The sequence below is a fragment of the Pimephales promelas genome, chromosome 25, assembly GCF_988280905.1.
Source record: "Pimephales promelas chromosome 25, fPimPro1.hap1.1, whole genome shotgun sequence".
NCBI lineage: Eukaryota > Metazoa > Chordata > Actinopteri > Cypriniformes > Leuciscidae > Pimephales > Pimephales promelas.
Window position 1 is genome coordinate 18,605,431 of NC_142793.1, and position 20,432 is coordinate 18,625,862.

General features: G+C 35.5%; 3 protein-coding genes across 11 annotated transcripts; 1 reads left to right on the forward strand and 2 right to left on the reverse strand.

Moving 5' to 3' along the window:
* Window positions 1–16: 16 nt before the first annotated feature.
* On the reverse strand, window positions 17–19,378 carry LOC120469112 (uncharacterized). 6 transcript variants are annotated; one of them, XM_039657856.2, is made up of 19 exons: window positions 7,968–8,161; window positions 7,493–7,651; window positions 7,070–7,184; window positions 6,656–6,830; window positions 6,462–6,573; window positions 6,255–6,361; window positions 5,349–5,475; window positions 5,030–5,150; window positions 4,865–4,950; window positions 4,544–4,698; window positions 4,163–4,222; window positions 4,020–4,083; window positions 3,837–3,931; window positions 3,606–3,734; window positions 2,840–2,954; window positions 2,602–2,739; window positions 2,333–2,499; window positions 974–1,059; window positions 17–896 (listed from the first exon to the last, which is right to left on the reverse strand). In XM_039657856.2, exons 2-19 carry the CDS (start codon window positions 7,560–7,562, stop codon window positions 698–700), a joined length of 2,121 nt encoding a protein of 706 aa, XP_039513790.2. In that variant the 5' UTR covers window positions 7,563–7,651; window positions 7,968–8,161; the 3' UTR covers window positions 17–697. The 6 variants fall into 6 exon arrangements, with proteins under 6 accessions (XP_039513790.2, XP_039513789.2, XP_039513792.2 ...); XM_039657855.2 differs by lacking the exon at window positions 7,968–8,161 and adding an exon at window positions 7,773–7,961; XM_039657858.2 differs by lacking the exons at window positions 7,493–7,651; window positions 7,968–8,161 and adding an exon at window positions 19,263–19,378.
* LOC148965078 (interleukin-17 receptor A) lies at window positions 8,386–13,368 on the reverse strand. Of its 4 annotated transcripts, none has more exons than XM_039657861.2 (10): window positions 12,963–13,368; window positions 12,853–12,877; window positions 12,623–12,769; window positions 11,719–11,843; window positions 11,545–11,629; window positions 10,853–11,013; window positions 10,695–10,769; window positions 10,511–10,580; window positions 10,208–10,357; window positions 8,386–9,705 (listed from the first exon to the last, which is right to left on the reverse strand). In XM_039657861.2, the coding sequence occupies exons 1-10, from the start codon at window positions 13,056–13,058 to the stop codon at window positions 8,684–8,686; spliced, it is 1,956 nt and encodes a 651-aa protein (XP_039513795.2). In that variant the 5' UTR covers window positions 13,059–13,368; the 3' UTR covers window positions 8,386–8,683. The 4 variants fall into 4 exon arrangements, with proteins under 4 accessions (XP_039513795.2, XP_039513793.2, XP_039513796.2 ...); XM_039657859.2 differs by having other exon boundaries at window positions 11,509–11,629; window positions 12,963–13,366; XM_039657862.2 differs by having other exon boundaries at window positions 10,208–10,324; window positions 12,963–13,364.
* On the forward strand, window positions 16,618–19,633 carry tnni4b.1 (troponin I4b, tandem duplicate 1). Its single transcript, XM_089127796.1, has 5 exons — window positions 16,618–16,977; window positions 18,495–18,626; window positions 18,718–18,807; window positions 19,284–19,457; window positions 19,547–19,633. Exons 1-5 carry the CDS (start codon window positions 16,915–16,917, stop codon window positions 19,631–19,633), a joined length of 546 nt encoding a protein of 181 aa, XP_088983922.1. The 5' UTR covers window positions 16,618–16,914.
* Window positions 19,634–20,432: the final 799 nt, after the last annotated feature.

The following is a 20,432-nucleotide window of genomic DNA, read 5'->3' on the forward strand; positions in this document are numbered from 1 at the left end:
AGGAGGGAATACAGTAACCAGTCACCTCTCATTGAGTTTGCGCAAGATGCGATTCTCAATGCATTGTGGGAGATGTAGTTTATTTTGTAAAAGTAATTTTCAACATACATCAGCAATGTTCTAGATTCGTCACTAGGGGCGATACAAATTCATGTTATCAGATTTAGGAAAAGTAATTTTTGATAGAACTATTTTTTATATAAAAAAAAATGTTATTATAAAATAAATTATTTTCAAGAACTTTTTTATATTAATTTTATTTTAAATATATCATATTTTTTTATTTGAAGTTCACTATATAGTAGTGTAATATATACATTTAATGTCCTTTACAATTTAATAATAATTATAATAATTATACATTAATTAAACAATTAAAAATTAGTTTGTGATTTGTTTTTATTATTTTATTATTAATATTATATAACATTGTAGTTTAATAAATTAAAAATCAGAAATTAAAAAACAGAGGTCCTAACTCTGCGCCTCTAAAAAAAAGTATATTATAGTATGTCATAATACTGTAAAATTAAAAAATCATAAATGTGTGGTATCCACAACATAAACACCTCAGCATGCACCAATCATTGAGTTTGTTTTGCTATATAAAACCCCACAAAAGTAGCATATGTCCCATCGGATGCACTGTGACTGCAGAAGCCTGCTGGTAAGATTTCTGCCTCTTTTCGATTGTATTTCAGTCATTCATCCACACACATCTAGGCTTTGACCAAGGTTGAGAATGCGACTTTTCTGGATGGATGACATCAGCTGTCAGAGACGGATCTATTGGATGAGGAGACAACAAGGACGTGCGGGCGGCAAGGAGACCCATTCGCACACAGCGGTCTGTTTCCATCCCTTGAAGGATCCCAACCATCATTGCTCCAGCAAAACTAGACAAGATAGAGAGAGACTAATGTGAAACAGTTTTATTCATCGCACATGATGTTAAAAACTTCGATTAACATACCTGTCACCAGCTCCAGACACATTTACTGTTTCTTTAGAGCTCACAGCCAGCGCAGGATAATGAACAGCACACAGTCGTCCCTTCTGCTACAAAAAAACATACATAATGTGCAATATTTTAATTTTACAGGAAAAGGGTTTCATAGACAGAGTCAGCATAAAATGGAAGTTGCAATCATCTTTTCTTCCCTATTGTGACATATATCTGAGTGAAACGGCTTCTCAAACAAGAAAACTAAATGTAGGGCGGGACGTTTTTTTAGTCTATGCACTACAAGTGGTAAACCAATCACAAAAGACTGGGCCTTCTGACTAATCAGAACAGAGTAGACCAATCACTGAGCCATCTGACCAATCAGAACAGAGTATACCAATCACAACAGACTAGGCCATCTGAGATCTGACCAATCAGAGCACAGTAGACCAATCACAACAGACTGGGCTGTCTGACCATTCAGAGCAGAGCTGAGCAGGCTCACACATTTAACGTGATATGTAATCTATAGCATAAGTAAAATTAAAGTGTTTTCCAACCTTGGATGCATGTAAACCTATTTTAGAAGAATAAAATAGCATAATAGGGGAACTTACTTTATTGTCCTCGAAAGGCAATTTGTTATAGACAGCAGTAAACATATAGTACATGTACAGCAACACAACACACAATCATTTTATTATAAGTAATTTAAAAACATGATAACAGCAGGTATAAAGGAATTATTTTTCAAAAGGAACTCTAAATCTATTTGATTTCCACAAAGGGATTTTAAATCTCCATCCTGAGGGAAGCAGTTGAAATTCAGAAAACAATGGATTGGTGAGATCGGAAAGGACTGACTGGCCCTTTCTAGTCGCCCTTTGTTCATTAATGTGTGTAATATTCCTTAAGTCGGTCCCTATCTTGCTGCACATTATAACTATTACTCAATTTACTCCTATTCCTCACATTGGGGTTGCTGTACCAACAAATAATAGAAAAACGTAAGATAGATTCAATAAAACAGGTATAAAATATTTTTCATAAAATAGATTATATCACTCCATATTAAAAAACTACAAAGTTTCCTCAAAAATGGATACACTGGAGAGCTTTCTCTAATAATATCAGTGTTTGCTTCAAAATGCATTTTATCATCAAGTACTGTCCCTAAATATTACCTTCTCCCTTTATGACAGCAGGCAAAACAGGTACAGTTCTTTTGTTTTAGAAGTATTAATATTTAAAAATGAAGCATCACACCATTGAATAAAATGATCTACTGTCCCACTGGACAATGACAACTATCTGACTCTTTGAGGAGAGACGCAATCGCTGAATCATCTCCGACAACAGATAATTTAAATAATAAGCCCGTCATACCCGATTTTGCTTTCGTGGCTGCACATTTACAGTTCCAGCATCATGTTCTCCACACACCAGCACACCCAGCGAACCCAAAGTGACCACCACACAATGTAGATGCTCCAGCAGGGGGCAGCAGAGAGCCGGCACACAGCCTAAAACATCCTCAAGCGATGTGGGCAACTCTGAAACAAAATGATGCTTTGATTTCTATTCAAGAAGCTCTGACACTTCCTGTCCTGTAGTCAACCGTTTTTATTATTTTAGGTTGTTGCTAACTACATTACCTGTAGGAGTGGGCAGATCTAGTGTCTGATTCATGGTGCAGAGCTCAGCCAGGTTGGGGGAGGTGTAGGACAGGGCTTTCCAGCTCTCTGACAGGAAGGGCTTACAGGCCTTATCAGCATCCGTGGGCTCAAACCACACTGCAGCGAAAGAAAAAGACATAGATATGCACGTAACATCTGACTTGAAACTATGACGTCAACACTTGGAATCAGTAGGCTATTCGATAAATGAGTTTACCAGGGACTGCATGTTTCTTGGCGATACAGCACACGTAATCAATGGTTGAAACTGGAATGTTGCCATCAAGAACTACAAGTGATGCTGATGCAAGTTGATCCTTAAACTGAGATACCTGAACATAAAAACAAAAGATTTATGCTATTAAAATAGTTGTTACCGTCACTTTAAAGCTCCTTTGTTGACGTATTTGCTACTTGCTAGTAGGTTGCAGGTGTTATTAGAGGGCAGTCTTACCCTAAAGAGCATCTGATTGGACAAAATGAGTGATTGCAAGATGAGTCATCAATATTTTTTCCTCTGTTTTGCTGGAATAAAGTGACTACAAGATTTGGGGTCAGTAAGATTTTTCTTTTAGAAAATAATAATAGAGTTATACATTGTGTTATACAAGATTTCTATTTCAAATAAATGCTGCTCCTTTGAACTTTGAAAAAAATGTATCACGGTTTCCACAAAATGATTAAGCATTGCAACTGTTTTAAACATTGATAACAATAAGAATTGTTTCATGAGCAGCAAATCAGCATATTAGAATGATTTCTGAAGGATTATGTGACTAAAGACTGGAGTAATGATGTTGAAAATTAGGCTTTGCCATCACAGGAATAAATTACAGTTGTAATAATATTTCACAATATTTGTTTTTACTGTATTTTGATCAAATAAATGCAGCCTCGGTGAGCATAAGACAACAAACACATAAAAAACAATCTCACAGACCCCAAAACTTTTAAACGGTAGTGAACTCTTTGAATATACGTACATACTGCTCTTGTATTTGCTTATGGATGTCCATGTCGCCCAATCCCAGGCTCAACTCTCCAGACTCAGTTATGACAGCACAATAGGTTGCAGTCCTTTGGTCCTCTAATCTGGCAATTGCACTTGTATTCTGATGAGTAAAATGCAAAAAATAAAAATAAGAATAACCATAAAATAAGAATACAATGATCTACAAAACTATTTTTTTGCCAACAAGAGCAACATAACTCACCATGTGTTTACAATAGCTCAACACAGCGTCGCTGTGAGAGTCTTTGCCGATGGCAGAGATAAAGAGAGGTCTGTATCCTAATCGGCTTAAACAATCTATAGGAAATACAGAATACAGGGACAATTGTAAAAAAGGGGAATTGTACATATTCATTTCTAATAATATGAACGACACATAACATACCAGCAATATTTCTGCCCACTCCTCCAAATGACTGGCACACACTTCCTGGATTTGTCTGACCAAACTGAATTGAATACAAATATTTACCTGCATACTGTCATAAACAAGTAACTTAAGCTCCTGTAGCTTGTTCTTAGACTTACCACCAATTTCTTTGTTGTTCCTTTAGCGATAAAATCAACATTTATCCCACCGATAACAACCTGAAGGAAATTCATTGTTAAGTGTGTTTTGAATTAGCTTTTATGTTCATATTTTAATTTTGTTATGTGCTTTTGTCATTTTTATTTAGCTGTAATTCGTGGTTATTTCAGTTTTAGTCATTTTAGTAACTCAACTTTTATTTATTCAGGCAACATTTCCAATTTTCGTTTATTTTTTTAAGTTCAAGCATTTCATCTAATATTCATAGATTTAAATAAAGCTTAACGATTATTTTTGAAATCATTTTAGTTTTAGTTAACAACAACAACACTGAAAATAAAATGCATTTATTTTGCATCAGTCTTTCCATAAAAGCTTACCATATCCCTTCCAGTTTTGGAGTCCATTCTCTGGTCCATTGACTTTTCGGTCTTACTTTCACCTCTGAAGTTGCCTCCACTTTTTTCTTTGTGTTTAGAAAGAGCACATGCAATCTGACTGCCCACCTTGGCATTGTTATGGATGAGTCCTATATCTGAAAATGAATGAACTTCAGGAAAATACCACAAACCACACTACAACCACACTATGTAATAGGTAGATATGAATTATATTAGTGTTTAGAAATCAAAATGTCATTCTAAGTATATAAGAACATAAATGCATTAAGCAAAACTATGTCCTGTGTCTTAAATGGATACTAGCTTGCAAGGACTTCCCTTTAGTGAGCTCATTGACTCGCTGAAGGATAAAAGGAGTGACATCTCTTCCTGTGACCCCTTTTGAGCTTCAAATATACAAAGAAAAGTTTTATCATTATATGCGGCAACTGTTATGTCCACACTCCAGGCATTATTTTTCTCTACCTGGCCTCAGTCACGGCTGTTTGTATGGCGTCTTCTATCAGTTGTCCCGTGGCTGCATGTTCCTCTGGGATGGGAACGGCCAACAGAAGACCACTTTGCAGCCCCAGAGATAGTGTGCTTGCTGTTGAGAAAAGAGAGTGTTTAAGAGCTCTTCATCATGAATGACTAAGCAGGATGAGTTACATTAGAGAAACATTATCTATGATCTTTGTTTCAACTAGCTCTTTCAATTACAATCACTACACAGCTTTCGGTAAATATGTAATATTGACATTTACTCAAATGTAGGTGCGGTAAAAGCTTAAACACTCAGACTTGCCAATAAGATCTGCTGCTTCTTGAGGACTAGAGACATGGTAAGGAGAAGTAAATCCACTTTGCCGAGAGAAGAAAGCCGGGAAGCTTTTTGAATCTCCATATGTGGCCACACATACACCCTGAGTTTCCTGTAAATAAAAGTATTGATCTATGAATGGAAACTTAAGTGTATATGATGAAATCAAAACTGACCCAGTTTACTAGGGGTATTACATTTAGTCTATTATTATAACAATTTTAATATTATGGTAAGAAATAAATTAAAATACATAATATAAGATGAATATAAAATACAAAAAGATAACATCAAATAATTTTCAGTGTAATTAGATTATTAGTGTTTCTAAAGATTAATTTTAAAGAGGCACATAACTGCTGGCAAAATGTTATTTAATAAAACTTTTGATAAAAGAAAGGCGAAATAAATTGAAATGTCTGCTACCTGACAAAAGAAAACAGAGAAAAAAGGCTGTTGTCTACCCTTTTGCCAAATAGGTTGGAAAACTTGCAATTTGCCACCTTTTTTTCATTGAGAAACCCTACTCTTACGATAATGGTTTTGTTAACAAATTGTTAATAAATGGTTTTGTTAACAATGGTTTTGTGGATACAAAAATATAAAAGTACAATCTGTAGTTTTCTTCAAAGTCCTGGAGATGAAACTTAACAAATGAAACAAATAAAGAGGAATTATTGGACCAGGTCACAAAGAGAAAGAGTAGCATTGTTCATTTATATATACAACCAACATTGTAACAATAATAATCGGGTCGAAAATCAGTGAACTTATGTTTTAAGTCAGCATCAGATGATGGCAAAGACAGCTTGCAACTTGACCACCCAGTATTTTTCTTGTGTTCACATGAAATCGTTTTAAAAAAAATGGTGACTGGGTTTGAGCACTTACCAAGAACTCAAGAGTGCGACCAATATCTAGGATGGATTTCACCCCAGCAGACACAACAGCAATAGGGGTACGACCCAGTTCAGTGAGGTCTGCGCTCACATCCAAGGCTGCAAGAGATAATATGTCAGTCGTTGAATATAGGTAGTGAATATAGGTTCCACAAGCAGAACATTGTACTTTATGTGTACAATTGTTAAATAAACGTGCAGTTTTCTCCATCTCTATGTACTCCTCCAATGCCTCCGGTTACAAAGACAGGAATCCCAGCTTTGTGAGCCACAATCATTGTGCCGGAGACAGTAGTGCCACCCGACAGACCCTGCATAATCAAAGATCAGACATTTCACATTAAAATGTATATTCACATGATTCAAAAATACAATTTTACATAAGTTCCAGACCTTGCTGATGACATAAGGAAGGTCTCTTCTGGACACTTTTAATGCTGTTTTGCTCTGTGCAAGGAAGTCCAGTTCATCCGAAGAAAGGCCCACGTGAATCCTCCCCTCAAGAATCCCAATGGTTGCTGGGATTGCACCTTCAGCCCTCACAATAGCTTCCACTTCCTTTGCTGTGCTGAAATACAGAGAAAATGCAGCCGATTGGTAAACTGAATCCAGATATGTATCAGATGTTTCAGAGTTCTCCATCTAGTCTTTAAAAAGCTTTAAAGACTAGAATTAGTTTGTTCTGGTTTGTTTTGTTTTTTTTAAGATAAAGGGGCATGTGACAACCCTGAGTTCATAAAGATGTGAGTGAAAATTCAGAATAAGTATTTAACAACACTGTAAGAGATTTATTATCTTCTTTTTTACCTGAGATTAAGAGGATAAGGCATTCCATGTGTAATAATAGTGCTTTCCAGAGCCACAACTGGCCTGTGATCCTCTAAAGCCTCTTTCACATTAGGATGGATGGTAAACAGGCTGTCTGTATGGAGAAATAGGGAATAGTTCACCCAATCAACACTGTATTCAAACCACTGTACCATTAAACATTCAAATTTTGCGACCTAAGACCTCAGTTTGAATTGGTTCTCAGAGTCAGGTGATTGTTTGCGACAAATGTTTCTAATTGACCATACAGTAAGTATTCTTCTCAGAACTTCCTGGCAGAGGTTACTCAGTTATGAACAAACGTTCCTCCAGTAACATTCGTCCAAAGTGACTTGAAATTAGGACAAGGTTTCTCTGAGTGTAAATCTCTTAAATGTGGAGATGTGGTTTGTGCTACTTTACCTTTTTTGCAATGTCTGCCGGATGAAATTGTAATGCAACGTCTAAAAACAGCAGATAACCTCCACATCATCTTCAAAACAGGATCTTCAGATCAGCAAAACTCAAATTCGAAAACACCAGACAAAACCCATAAACCACCGCCTGCAGGAGGGTTTCAAACTATTCAAAGGGGAAAATGTGTCATGCTCGGTTTGTTTGAGACAAGCGACGTGCTGAAATGCAACCGTAACAATCCACCACACGTTTCAAAAGAAATCACTAAACAATAAATTCCACATACGGGACATGTACGTAAACAATTCAGGACTTCAACGTTCCGGTCAGTAAATAGTGAAAGAAAACAAGCCGTGTTTGCTCATTATAATTCTTCTCACGCGTTACTTGCTAAAAGTGACTTCAGACTTCGACTTAAATCATTCCCAATTTTTATTTTGGATAATAACTTCTCAATTTAAGCTATTTGCAGCATTCTTACCGGCTCGACTCCACTAGGATGAACTTTGAACCGGTTGGGTCTGTTTGAACTGGTCGAGAATCCCATCAATTGACTTACTCAGAACTCATGTCAGAACTGCTGTTGATTCATTAATTATTTTTGGAGAATACAGTCTCTATACTTAAATAAGTATCCGGTTTAATAATACATAAAGTCAATTTTCAATGTGTAATATATATATATATATATATATATATATATATATATATATATATATATTAAAGCATTGCTACTCCACATTCTTAATAAATCATGTATGTTAGCGTCAGAATAATATTGACATTTTTTGGTTGTATTGTAGGTTCTCACAACCCCAATTGTGTACCCATTTTCTTTGAAAATGTATTCCTTACACTTCAAAAATTACTGAAAAAACAGACAATACCAATTTCAAGTGTGGAAAAAAGTGGTCTGAGCAGTTTATTTATCATAGAAAACATTTATTTTTCTGTAGCTTACAGTACAGCATGGCATTAGCAATGCCAGGATCATGGGTTCAAAAATATTAAATGTGTACATTGAATGCATTGTAAATAGCTTTAGATTTAAACACCTGCCAAAAGTAAATGTCTATATATTTTTATATTTGTAGTCTAAAAGATCATAACTCTATATGCCATTTTTATACAGTAGACAAAAGTTTACACTCATAAAGTTACAGTAGTCTGATGATCCCAAGCTTAATTCAAAGAGATTCACAGAGGCTGTAAACATAAAGCATGTTGTGCGACAGGTTTGGTTGCTGGTAAGCCTTTCACATCTATAGTTGTAAAGCTGCTCAGAACCGGACCACTGGAGTGCACATCTGTGGTAAGAACTGAAGAATTCTCGTTCAGTAATATGCCTGTCTCTGCGGTGGAATACTTAAAGAAATTTTCATCATGACACTTAAACATATTGACAAATGCATGAGCTTTATGTTCCTCAGTCAGCTTATAGCATTCAGTGTCAGGGTTATAGTTTATAGGAAACGTCGAATCCAAGATGGTTTCCTCTTTTTCATCATCAGTGTCCAAAAGCTCCATTTCAAACCAGTTTGGATTCTTCAGCTGGTAATTGTGAAAAGTTTCAATAGCTTCCCGAAGGGCTCGTCCTGACGGACAGTTGAAGTAATCATTCACCCTAATGCCTTCAATGCATTTAACCCTCCCTGGCTCATGTTTTTCCAAGTCTAAGATCCGGAAGTAAAGCTCCTCAAAGTGCTTCATGAGCTTGTACTTCACCACCACGTTAAAAGGTGCTGGAACATCATCCTCACAGCACACGTCATCGAAATAAGCCACCATGTACTTGTGGAAGGATGAAGCGTGAACAAAATCTGGTATAATGAGGCTCAGGGCTGGCGTGAGCATGTCTCCTATGGGTGAACGTTCATCCTCCTTCAGTCTCGCCTTGCGCTCACCGCACATGGCCTTCCACTTCGCATGTACGCCTGGAGAGCACAGGATCAGGACTTTGTCTGAGGACTTGGAGATTCGTTCCCTTTGCGTATCTAGCCACTGAATTCTGCCGATTGTGCTGAGCCAGGCGGAGTCCAGGAGATCCAGAGTGACATCAGTGCCACATTTAGCCCTCAGGAAGGCACTTAACTTCAAAATGATCTCTTTGTACAGGGGGTGGTCCAGAGAGTAGATGATGATGACTCTCTTGTGCTCTTGAACGGGATTCCACTCCAGTTTACCCTTTGCACAGGTAGAGATGTCTGAGGATGGCGTTTCTGTCAAAAGTCATGATTATTATTAAGGAGCCTTCAAAATGTATTCAATAAATAAAGAGTAAGTGGAAGAATCAGCAAAACAATTGAAAAGGGCAGAACAATGTAGCCAATACCTGATTTTATTACAAAATAGAATGCCACAATTGGGTTGCGGAAGTAAAAAACTCAATTTATTTTCTCCATATGGGAAATTGATTTTTAATGATAACGTAAAATACTGTGAGCTATGAGGTTGTTAATCGATGATATATGCTTTTGTTGAGGTCATCTGTTCACATTATTTTTTTTAATAATTGCATTTAACAGCGGAATTCATGGTGAAAACTACATTATCCATGAATTCCAACTATTTAGTCTATAACCATTTTAATTTGATTTTGTCATTTGCAATGCTTCATGGGATTGTAGTTCTTTCTCTCACTAAATCCATTGAGTCCTGTACCTTTGTCTTTGCAAATTTAAGTTACACACTAATTTATTTGATCTTTTAATTTGCACTAACCTTTATGCGAGTCCTTGTTCTGCAAAAATGCAACACAGCAACCAACTGCTGCCAATATCCCAAACAACAGTCCCAGTATCACCAAAGTAATAAAAGCAACAGGAGCATCTGGAAGAACTGACATTAACATTATGAGATTATTATGGTAGCCTATACAAATAAAATAAAAATAGAGGTCAAATGAACTTTACTTTCAATCAAGATCATACACTGAAACATTTGCATTGCTGGGAATCATAATCTGAATGGCTAATTAAAAATAAACCGACAACAAGACATTTAATGCTACTGTGTATTACGTACAGGGACAGATATTAACTTTCTCTCTGTAATCCAGACAGTTCTTCATGCTTTGAACAGACAGTGGCTGAATCTGTTGAGCAGGAGATATTTGAGCCATTTAATGATATAAGACTCAAAACATTCCAATACTACTTGATATTATATATTAACAAACAGCACACATACAAATAATACTTTAACTCACCACCAAGTCCAAACTACAGTGAGTTAGCCACCATACTTCCAGTGTGAAATTAACCATTAGAAATGTCTTGTTGTCCTTTAAAACAGAATTCACATCATACTATATGATGAAGGTATACATATACAGTCTTTTTCTTTAAATCTGAATATTGAACATACCTTTATGACAATGTGAGATGATTCTGGGTGAAGGTCAGGACTGCAGATGGAGACTTTGTATTGGTCAGAGAACTCATGTGGTTTGAATTCTATGGTTATCACCAAGTCATTTTTCTTCGAGTTTCTCACTGACCATTTTACCTCGTTATTCCAAATGCTCTCTTAAATGACAAACAGGTTTATCTTTGTTTAAAACATGTTCAAGCATTTGCTTTAGATAAATCGTCCGCTTAAAGTCACCATGAAGTCAAAATTGACTATTCTTGTTTTCTATGGAATATTGCAGTATTTATTATAAATGAATTATCCAAGTATTCATATATGCCTGTAATCTGTAATCAAATTAATTTTCCCCTCCTTCTTGCAGCGACATCTCTTCTCTTCAAGAGGGCGGGGCATCCTGTCACTCAAATGAGATTGACCAATAGCAAACCACAAACATCCAATCAGGACAAAATCAAGCCCCGCCCTTTATTTTTTCTCTTTCTATGAGCTGTTTGTCACTTCATCACAATAGGGAAGAAAAGACTACTGCAATTGCAACTTCCATTTCATGTAAATAACTGCAACAAATCTAAATATAAACAGTATCTAATTATCAAGCCTCAATAGTTTTTTTAAAGATTGATGTTTTTTTAAAAAAAATTTTATCTCACCTGGAATTGGGATGTCGCGTATAATTGTATAACTACCTATGTCTGGCGTTGGTAAATTGGTTACAAAAACCTGGTATTTGAAGTTGGGTATGACACCAATTCGGTCCAAAGAAAAAGTCCACTAAAATGATGAAGAAAAGAAACAAAGCTAAAACAGTGGCATAAATAATACTGCCTAGTATATGGTTATACAAGAGTTAGTACTCTCACCATGAGCCCTTCTGGGTTTGTTGTCTCCAACAGTCTGTTAAGAAAAATGTAACGAACACAAACGCTGTGATTTGTGGCCATTTCAACCACACGCACTTCAGTCCCTTTGAGGGAGAATATGCTACCTGTGGAAAATAATACAGTAACACTTTACTTGAAGGGGTGTGCATAAGACCGACATGACACCTTCATAACCATGACAGGACATATGTCTTGAAAATGAAGTAGGGTTTATGCATGTTTGTGACAACTGTCATTAAGTGTCTTTCGCTCAATAATGACATTTTGAATGCAAATATGACATTGTTTGAGATGTCTTTGTTATGAAATCTTGACAAAAACCATAAAATTATAACCTGTCAGTGTCTTTGTCATGACAACTTGACAAAAAATTAGGTTAAACTGTCATGTGGTTGGCTTTGACATTGGCTGTCATCATGAGGCCATTATAACTGTGTCATGAATATTTTTGACCAGTGGTACTAATTGAATTTGTCATTAAAAAGTTATAATGGGCTCATGACAGCCAATGTCAAAACCAACCACCTGACCTGTAATGTTGACCAATAAAGCTGGGTGGTTTCTTAAATTTGATAATTAATCTGCTTGTCATGTTTATGACAGGTTGTGTTGTCTTATTTATGTCAAGGTGTCATAACAAAGACATCTCAAACAATATCATATTTGCATTAAAAATGTCATAACTGAGCGAGTGACACTTAATAACAGTTGTCTTAAACATGCATAAAACGTCTTGTCATATGATTATGAAGGTGTCATGTTAGAATTATCATGGGAAAACAATTGGGCCAGATGTACATGTTTTGTCCAAAAAAGCAATTTGACAGAAATTATTTGATTATTTTTTTAAATATTGTAGTCTTGAAGATATTGTCTGCCTTACTGTCGGGTAATTGGATCCATGTAAGGTATATAATTGGCACAAACTGTCCACTGTCATCCCTCTTGGCTGTTACATTTAGGGGGTTTACAAGAGGAGAACGTGGGGCTTCATATCTTGGCATCTTCCAACCCTCATCTGAACAGTTACCTAAGACGTCAAAGAAACATTTGATGAACATACTATTACAAACCAAATATAACTTAATTACAATTTAGAGAAAGCATACTTACCTACTTGAACCTTGCAATCTACCCCCTGTCAGAAAACAGCATAATGAAAGATTAGCACACACATAGCATTAATGTTCTATATATAAAAGGGAAGGAAGCAGTATCTTTACCTTTTGAGAACATTCCATCGGAGGGAGTTCAATGAGATGCAGGGGTGAGATTTTCATTATGACGCATGAAAGAATGAACAGAAAGAGAAAAATCATACTCAAAGTAGTTACGTTCTTGTCTGGTACTGCACCGGACGAACAAGTGCCGGTGGAACAGATCTGAACATCCTCTTATGGTTTATCAAATTCTATCTGTATTCAGAGGAAACCAGGAAATCAGATAACGGGGAGGAGGAGCCTGCCTGATGCACACAATGAAATTAAGCTTTTCTCACAAACAAGTCTGCCTTAAAATCAAGCCCTTCTACTACACAGTAGAATTAGGAGTTCGGATGTTTGTCAGTTATATTTGATACTAGTTGAACAAACAACTTTAATAACAATTTAGTGTAGACATGTAACCTAACAGTTTCATTTTCCTCCAGTGAACTACGTCAATTTGTTATAGTTTTGAAAACCATTGTAAGCAACATTTTATAATATATAGCTTAGACATTGTGTATATCTATAAACCACCAAAGATTTTTTTTTATTGAAAGCACAACCATTTTCAACATTGATAATAACAAGAAATGTTTCTTGAGCAGCAAATCAGCATATTAGAATGATTTCTGAAGGATCACGTGCCATGGAAAGACTAATGGCTTTAAATTCAGCTTCACACGAATAAATTACATTTCAAAATTCAAATGATATTCAAATAGAACAGTTCTTTTCAATTGTAATAATATTTTCCAAAGTTACTGTTTTACTGTATTTTGGTCAAATAAATGCAGCCTTGGTAAGCAGAAGAGACTTTAGAGACATTAAAACCAACCCCAATCTTTAGAATATATATATATATATATATACAGACCAGCAAGTGACCAGCAAAATGTCTAAAAGGCAAACTGTTGGCAAAAAAGCCCACTAGAGGGCTCATGTCAGTTTAAAGAGTAACAAGTAGGATTATTTGGATCATTGTACAAACATACTATATTTTCTCTCCATCTTATTAAACAGCAGTTTTCTATTAAGTTGTAGTACATTTTATTTTCAGATAGAATTATAAAACCAGACTGTCTTTAAAAACACCAACAGACTAATGCAAAAGTCTTAACACTTAATAAGAAGAGAACAAGCAAACTTCCACATTTAAGCACTAAAATGACTTCATAAGTTCTGCTGACACTGATAACTACCGCTACATGCCAGCAGTCAGCAGAGGATTTGAGAAGCCCTTGCAAAACACCTGTCTCATTCGGTCACACATTCAAAACTCATGGCACAAGATTATCACTGGCACTTAATTAATTAATCACAGTATAAATGATCACAGCATGCAGGACCTACATGACCCATCTGAACAGAAAGGTCAGTATCATAAAAACAATTGCCATTTTTCACATTGTCATTGAGCACACGTCACCATCATGATTTTTAAAAGCATAGGTTTGAGCATGCAGCTTTTTGTGGACGAGATTTGAATGCATTATAATTGTACAAGCCACTGTACAATTATAATTAATACCCAACTTTTAGGAGTGTGCTGTCAGTCTCTTCTTAACAAGTACACATTAGTTATGTCTGCCCTCACCCCATTAGACATGGCACGCAGGCATCATAGCTTTGGATAACTTTACCTTTATGGTTCTCAAACACAAGCACGCAAGTTAATAAAGAGGCCAGTTAACTTTAGCGTTTACAAGGAGGACATTTTATTATAACTGTGAAGTTAGCAAATCAAATATGCCAACAAAAAAATAGACTTTCCTATTAAATTAATTTTGATTAAATCGTTTCAATTAAAATATTTCGTGTAATATTTATATTCTGCACTGAAGCAGAATATTCAGTAGCACTTGTTGCCAACTACTGCACTGTAAAATATTATATGATCAATAAGTTATGACAACATGTTTTGTGTTAATCAAAATAAGTTAAGCAACTTTCAATAAATTTATTTTTTAATAAATTATACAAGATTCAACTCATTTTTTTAAACTCAGTATAATGTAATTTAAGTTAAAATTACCTAAATTTGTTTACTCATATATCTTTTGACACACATTATTTTTTTCCCCTAAAAGCATGGTTGTTGTTTTTTTTCCCCGTTTATTTTCCTATTATGGAGTGATAAAATTAGATATTCAAAATTCCCCTTGCAAAAACCTTTGACTCTAGTCAATAAAATCAAACAGGAATTTTGAACCTGGCTTTATCCAAGAGATTTCTGTTCAGATCTGTTTTCATATTTTTGATCATTTATGCAAATTAGTGCATTTGTATCTTTAAACAATTCAAAAACTTGTAATACAATTTTAAAAAATTATAATCAATCTTCTGGGGAATTATTGTTTTACCCCATTAACCTAAGGTGTCCTTTTCCAGTTGCTACTTGACACAAAACAGAATTGAAGTGCATGACCCTTGTGCTAGTGTGTGTCATTTGGAAGTGTGCATGTCCATGTCCTGGAGGTGGAAAACAAATTGCCCAGATATTTGCCTACTTGTGTGCAAGAGGCGTAACAGGGGTCTATTTTAGTTAGCCATTCACATGCAGGATTCAACCCATAAATCCGGCACGAAACTTAATCATATAACATTTATTCTTCTTCCACGCCACCACGCAACACATCCTGCCCTGATTGTCTCCAAATTCAAGGTAAGTCCTATAAGCTATCACATTTTAATGGACCCACACATGTTGTTAAGGATATTGAGAGGATTTGTATTGTACGATCTGTTCATCACAGTTCACATTTGGAGATAACCATAATTACACTTTCACCGTTGGGAGGATGGATGCATTTCCGTCCTACATTCTCCCGTGTCACGACTGCGGCTCCCCACCGGGACTGGCGAGTGCCACGCTGTGTATTTTCGTAACAAGTTGCTTGTGTCAACTTTAAGGAATGTATGTTATGAAATACGGTGGCGGTTTCACGGCTAGCTTAAACTTGGAGAAGAGTTTAAATGTTCTTGAAAGATTTGGCTCCCAGAACCAATTAGATCCAAAGGAACTAGGTGAGGAACCAAACTACGCCTCTGACCTAGTGACCAGATTTTGATTGAACTCTAAAATGACTAGTTCCTATATTTGTACGAACGAATTAACCATAGACAAATTCCGTGTTGCTTTTATTGAGGTCAATAAAATGCTTTTAAAAAAAAAATCTAAATGATTTTTTTTTCACTTTTTAACAAAACAAAATAAAGAAAACTATCAAGATAAAGTATAAAATTAAAACTTGCTACTAGGATCCATGTGAAAGCATCTAGTGTAGTGAGTTCAAGGTTAGGGCTTGGGTCCAACCTTGAGTCAGGTTGGAAATACTAACAAGTAACAACCATGTGCTTTATCAAGCATAATAGGTATGAATGAAAAAAAAAATAGGTACGGACAGAATGCTCGGCACCAGTGCTTTATATAAAGCACTCTTCTTTGGATACGAGTGCTCCAAATAAAATTTTCCTGTACATTGTGACTCCTCTGGCTTTCAAATACTTGGCACTCATCCCCTTTCCAGACTGTGTGGACTGTAGGAATGTTTCCTTGCGAAACGCGTAAATCTGACACACAGATTCACACACTGAATGATTTCATCAGCTGAAACAGATTCATGACCTTTGTTATAGTGACTTGTGTTGGAAGAGGGAACGTTATCATCTGGTCCATTTAAACACTTTATATGTGTTTTTAAATTCATTTTAATGAGAACTCTTCCCTTTTTAGGGTCCATAAAGAGAAATAACCATGTCTGAAGGGTAAGTACTTCAACAATGTTATGTTTAAAACTGTAAAGTGGATACATTTTTCTCTTTTGTTAATCCATTTTGGTGTTTCTTTTGTTTCCCTATTGCTGCGCTCGGGGATTCATCTTTGTAGTCCTGTAAGTCACTTCCCTTCTGGCGAACTTTACAATAATTCATAAGATTTAGCAGGTCAAAAAATAATTTGGAGTGATTAAACATGACTTGTTTTGCTTTTCAGAAAAAAACAAAGTATACTGCCACAAGGCGGCTGCTCTTAAAAGTAAGTCTGTGTTTTTTAATAAAATACACTACCGGTCAAAAGTTGGATTTTGTTTTTTAAATACTTCTATTCAGTAATAACACAATAAATTGATTTAAAAGTGACAGCAAAGACATTTAAAAAACATTAACTTTCTATTCATCAAGGTATCCTGCAATGAAAATGTATCACGGTTTCCACAAAAAATATTAAGCAGCTCAACTGATTTCAACATTAATAATAAGAAATGTTTCTTGAGCACCAAATTAGCATATTAGAATGATTTCTGAAGGATCATGTGACACTGAAGACTGGAGTAAAGTTGTGTCCAAGCCATATAGTAATTACCCAACGTGTTCACAACGTGTAAACTCATAGTTTCCGAGAGCTAGGTCTTGTAGCATGTGGGTGCTGTACCACCTGAGCACTGCAGATTTAAGTGCGTTTGACTTGCGGTGGCGCAGTGCAGACCGTTATTGCATACAGAGCTTTATTTACATTTATTTCATGTATGTTTTATGGCGTATATATAATTACTGTATTTATTATATATTACTGTATTTTTTTTAAAATAAATGCAGACTTGGTGAGCAGAAGAGACTTCTTTCAAAAATCACAAACATCTCAATAATAGTGTATCATTTATGTTTGTTGAGTAATACTGATTTGTTAAAGGTGCTATATGTAACCTTTTTTCTAAAATTAATCCTTTTTTTATTGGCTGTGTGTGACGGGGTTGTAATCCCACATTAACTCTGAAGGCCGGTATTTCTATTTCTATGTGAAGTTTCGGGGTCGGATTTTCTGCGAAATCCATCGGATGTGACGTGTATGCACGTCCTCGAGCCTCCCTCATTTTTATATACAGTGTATGCGACGGCACTGCAGCGAACTACATGAAGTCTGATAACACCAAAAAACGACTGCCTCCAGCACAAAACACACTCCAAAACAAACTCCACAAAAATATATAAAAAAAAAAAAAAATGTATCTGCTGAAGCTCATCAGAGCAAACGTGAATCGGATCGACTTAGGACGAAAACACGGATCAACATCGGCAGAGCGTTTGAATTATGGAGAGACCTCCGCTATTTTTATTGTGATAAATTACAAGTTTTCAGATATGCTGAAATAATGGTAAACTGTAATGAAACAGCAAGGTAAACTACAACATAGATGAGACATGAAAAGAACACAAAAGACTGTTCCAGGATAACAAAAAGTTGTTGCTTTAGGATGTAACTTTTATTTTATGTAGATCTACTGTCTAACGTCACTCATCCCACTCTTGTAAAAATTTGGTTGCAATCTGAAACATCACCGATAGAGGCTGCTAAAAAATACATATAGCACCTTTAAACTTATGCTCACATATTTATATTTAATATACAATATTAAACTTCATTACAGTAATGAAAGTCAAGACTAGAATCCATGACGAAATGGCCAGCCGTGTTAGCAGTGTGTTGCGCTATGCGCTAAGCTATGTGCTAATCTGTTGGAACTTCATAGTCACGTCAGTGCTGTTACATTACAGAGCAAATTACTGCAGAAGGCCACATCTATGCTGGCAGCTGAAAAAGAGAAGAATAAAAGAGACAGAGATGAAGCTCTTACTGAGAGGCTTCCTCCTCTCAAACTATCTGGTCTTTCTGCACAGGAGCTCCAGGTATTTTCTAGAATAAAAGGTTCTGCAATAATATGCAAAAGAGAAAAAAAAAAATATATATATATATTTCACACAAATGTTTTTTTTGCAGGAACTTTGCAAAGAGCTTTCCCGCAAGATTGATGCTGCTGACGAGGTTCGATATGATCTCGAAATTAAAGTGGATAAAAATGAAAAAGAGGTAATGGTTGCTATGTTACATCACGTTTAGAAAGACAAAAAAAACATGAATCCTAGTTTATTCATTAATAAAAATGTTAACGGGTGTTTTATCTGTGGCAGCTCTAAGGTAAAGCTTGTCACTAATAATGTCAAGGTGCAACAGTGCTATTTTACTATTTATACACTATTATATTATTTATTATTATTTAGAATTAGCTTTTAGTTTTAAATAGATACGTTTACATTAGATTTTGGTCATTTTGTTATGTGCTTGTAATTTTTTTTTAAACATTTCTACATATCTTGTTTTTATTTCAGTTTAGTTATTATGGTACACCAACTTGTAATTATTATTAACAATGAATTCTTTCAGTTAGTTGCCAAGGCAAAATTTATCATTTACGTTTATGTTTTTTAAGTTTAAGATTTTTTTGACATAAATTTGACATCAAAAAGGTAAGTTTTGCAAGTTACCGTTGTTGTGGTCCATTTCAGATCCAGTCCTTGAATCAGAAGATTTGGGAAATGAAGGGTACAACTCAACGAACCAAACTGAAGAGGGTTAAGAAGTCACATGATGCCATGTTTGGTGCGCTGACTGAATCCAAAATGTCATCGAAGGCAGATTTCAAGGCCAACCTAAAGACAGTAAAGAAAGAAGAAGAAAAGGTGATGCCTTTCAGTCTTTTAGAAATATAAACGCATTCATTCCAACAAACTCATTCCATCCCTATTTTATTTATTTGTTCCATTAATAGAAAGAAGAGGTGACTGACTGGCGTAAGAATGTGGAGGCCATGGCAGGAATGGAGGGCAGAAAGAAGCTGTTTACTGCTGGACAATAAAGAAGGTACAAAGCTAATTTGTCAAATTTAACCGTGTTTGAGTGCTGTAAAAAACAAGCATTTTTGACTGACATTGTTTTCCTAATTTTTCAGACTCTGTAACAAGAAAGGAAAGCAACAGATGTGTGCCAAGGCAGGGAAACACACATGGTTTTGAAGCAAGAAAAACCAAACCAAATCCAACTTTGATTTGTTACGACTAATAAAGTCAATCACACACACACACTGTTTATAATGTTCATAGTTTAAGTGTTTTTGTAGGTGAGCTTAGCTCTTAGTGTGTCTTTACCAGTTCCTGTGTTTTGCTGCAATTTGTGGACATTCTGTGCAAATGTGTTTACATTTGAAACTAAATATGATACTTTGTGTATATGATATGCTAAATACATCACATATGCATGAGAAAAATAATCGGACTGGAAATTAATTGTATGCAATATTGTGAACTAGTGCTGTTTAGTGGAATAAAACATATCAGATATTGTAACACATTCTACACTGCTGGAAGTAAAAATTGCAATGTAATGGCATTCCAAAATTAAATGACCCCATTCAACAAACAAAACGTGTCGTGTCACCATGCAATTCCCCTGCAAAGCAAACTGTGTCCTTGACATGCATTTCTGCACTTGTATATCTGCATAACTGGTTTTAAGTTACCAAATGTTGTGTGTATATTTACCCATATTCAATGCCGTTCGAATCAGCCAAGTTTAAAACCCTTTGGGACGTGTAGAAAACCCTTTGCATGTATATACAAATTAAAAGATATCATGTTATCTTCCAAAATAAACCATTC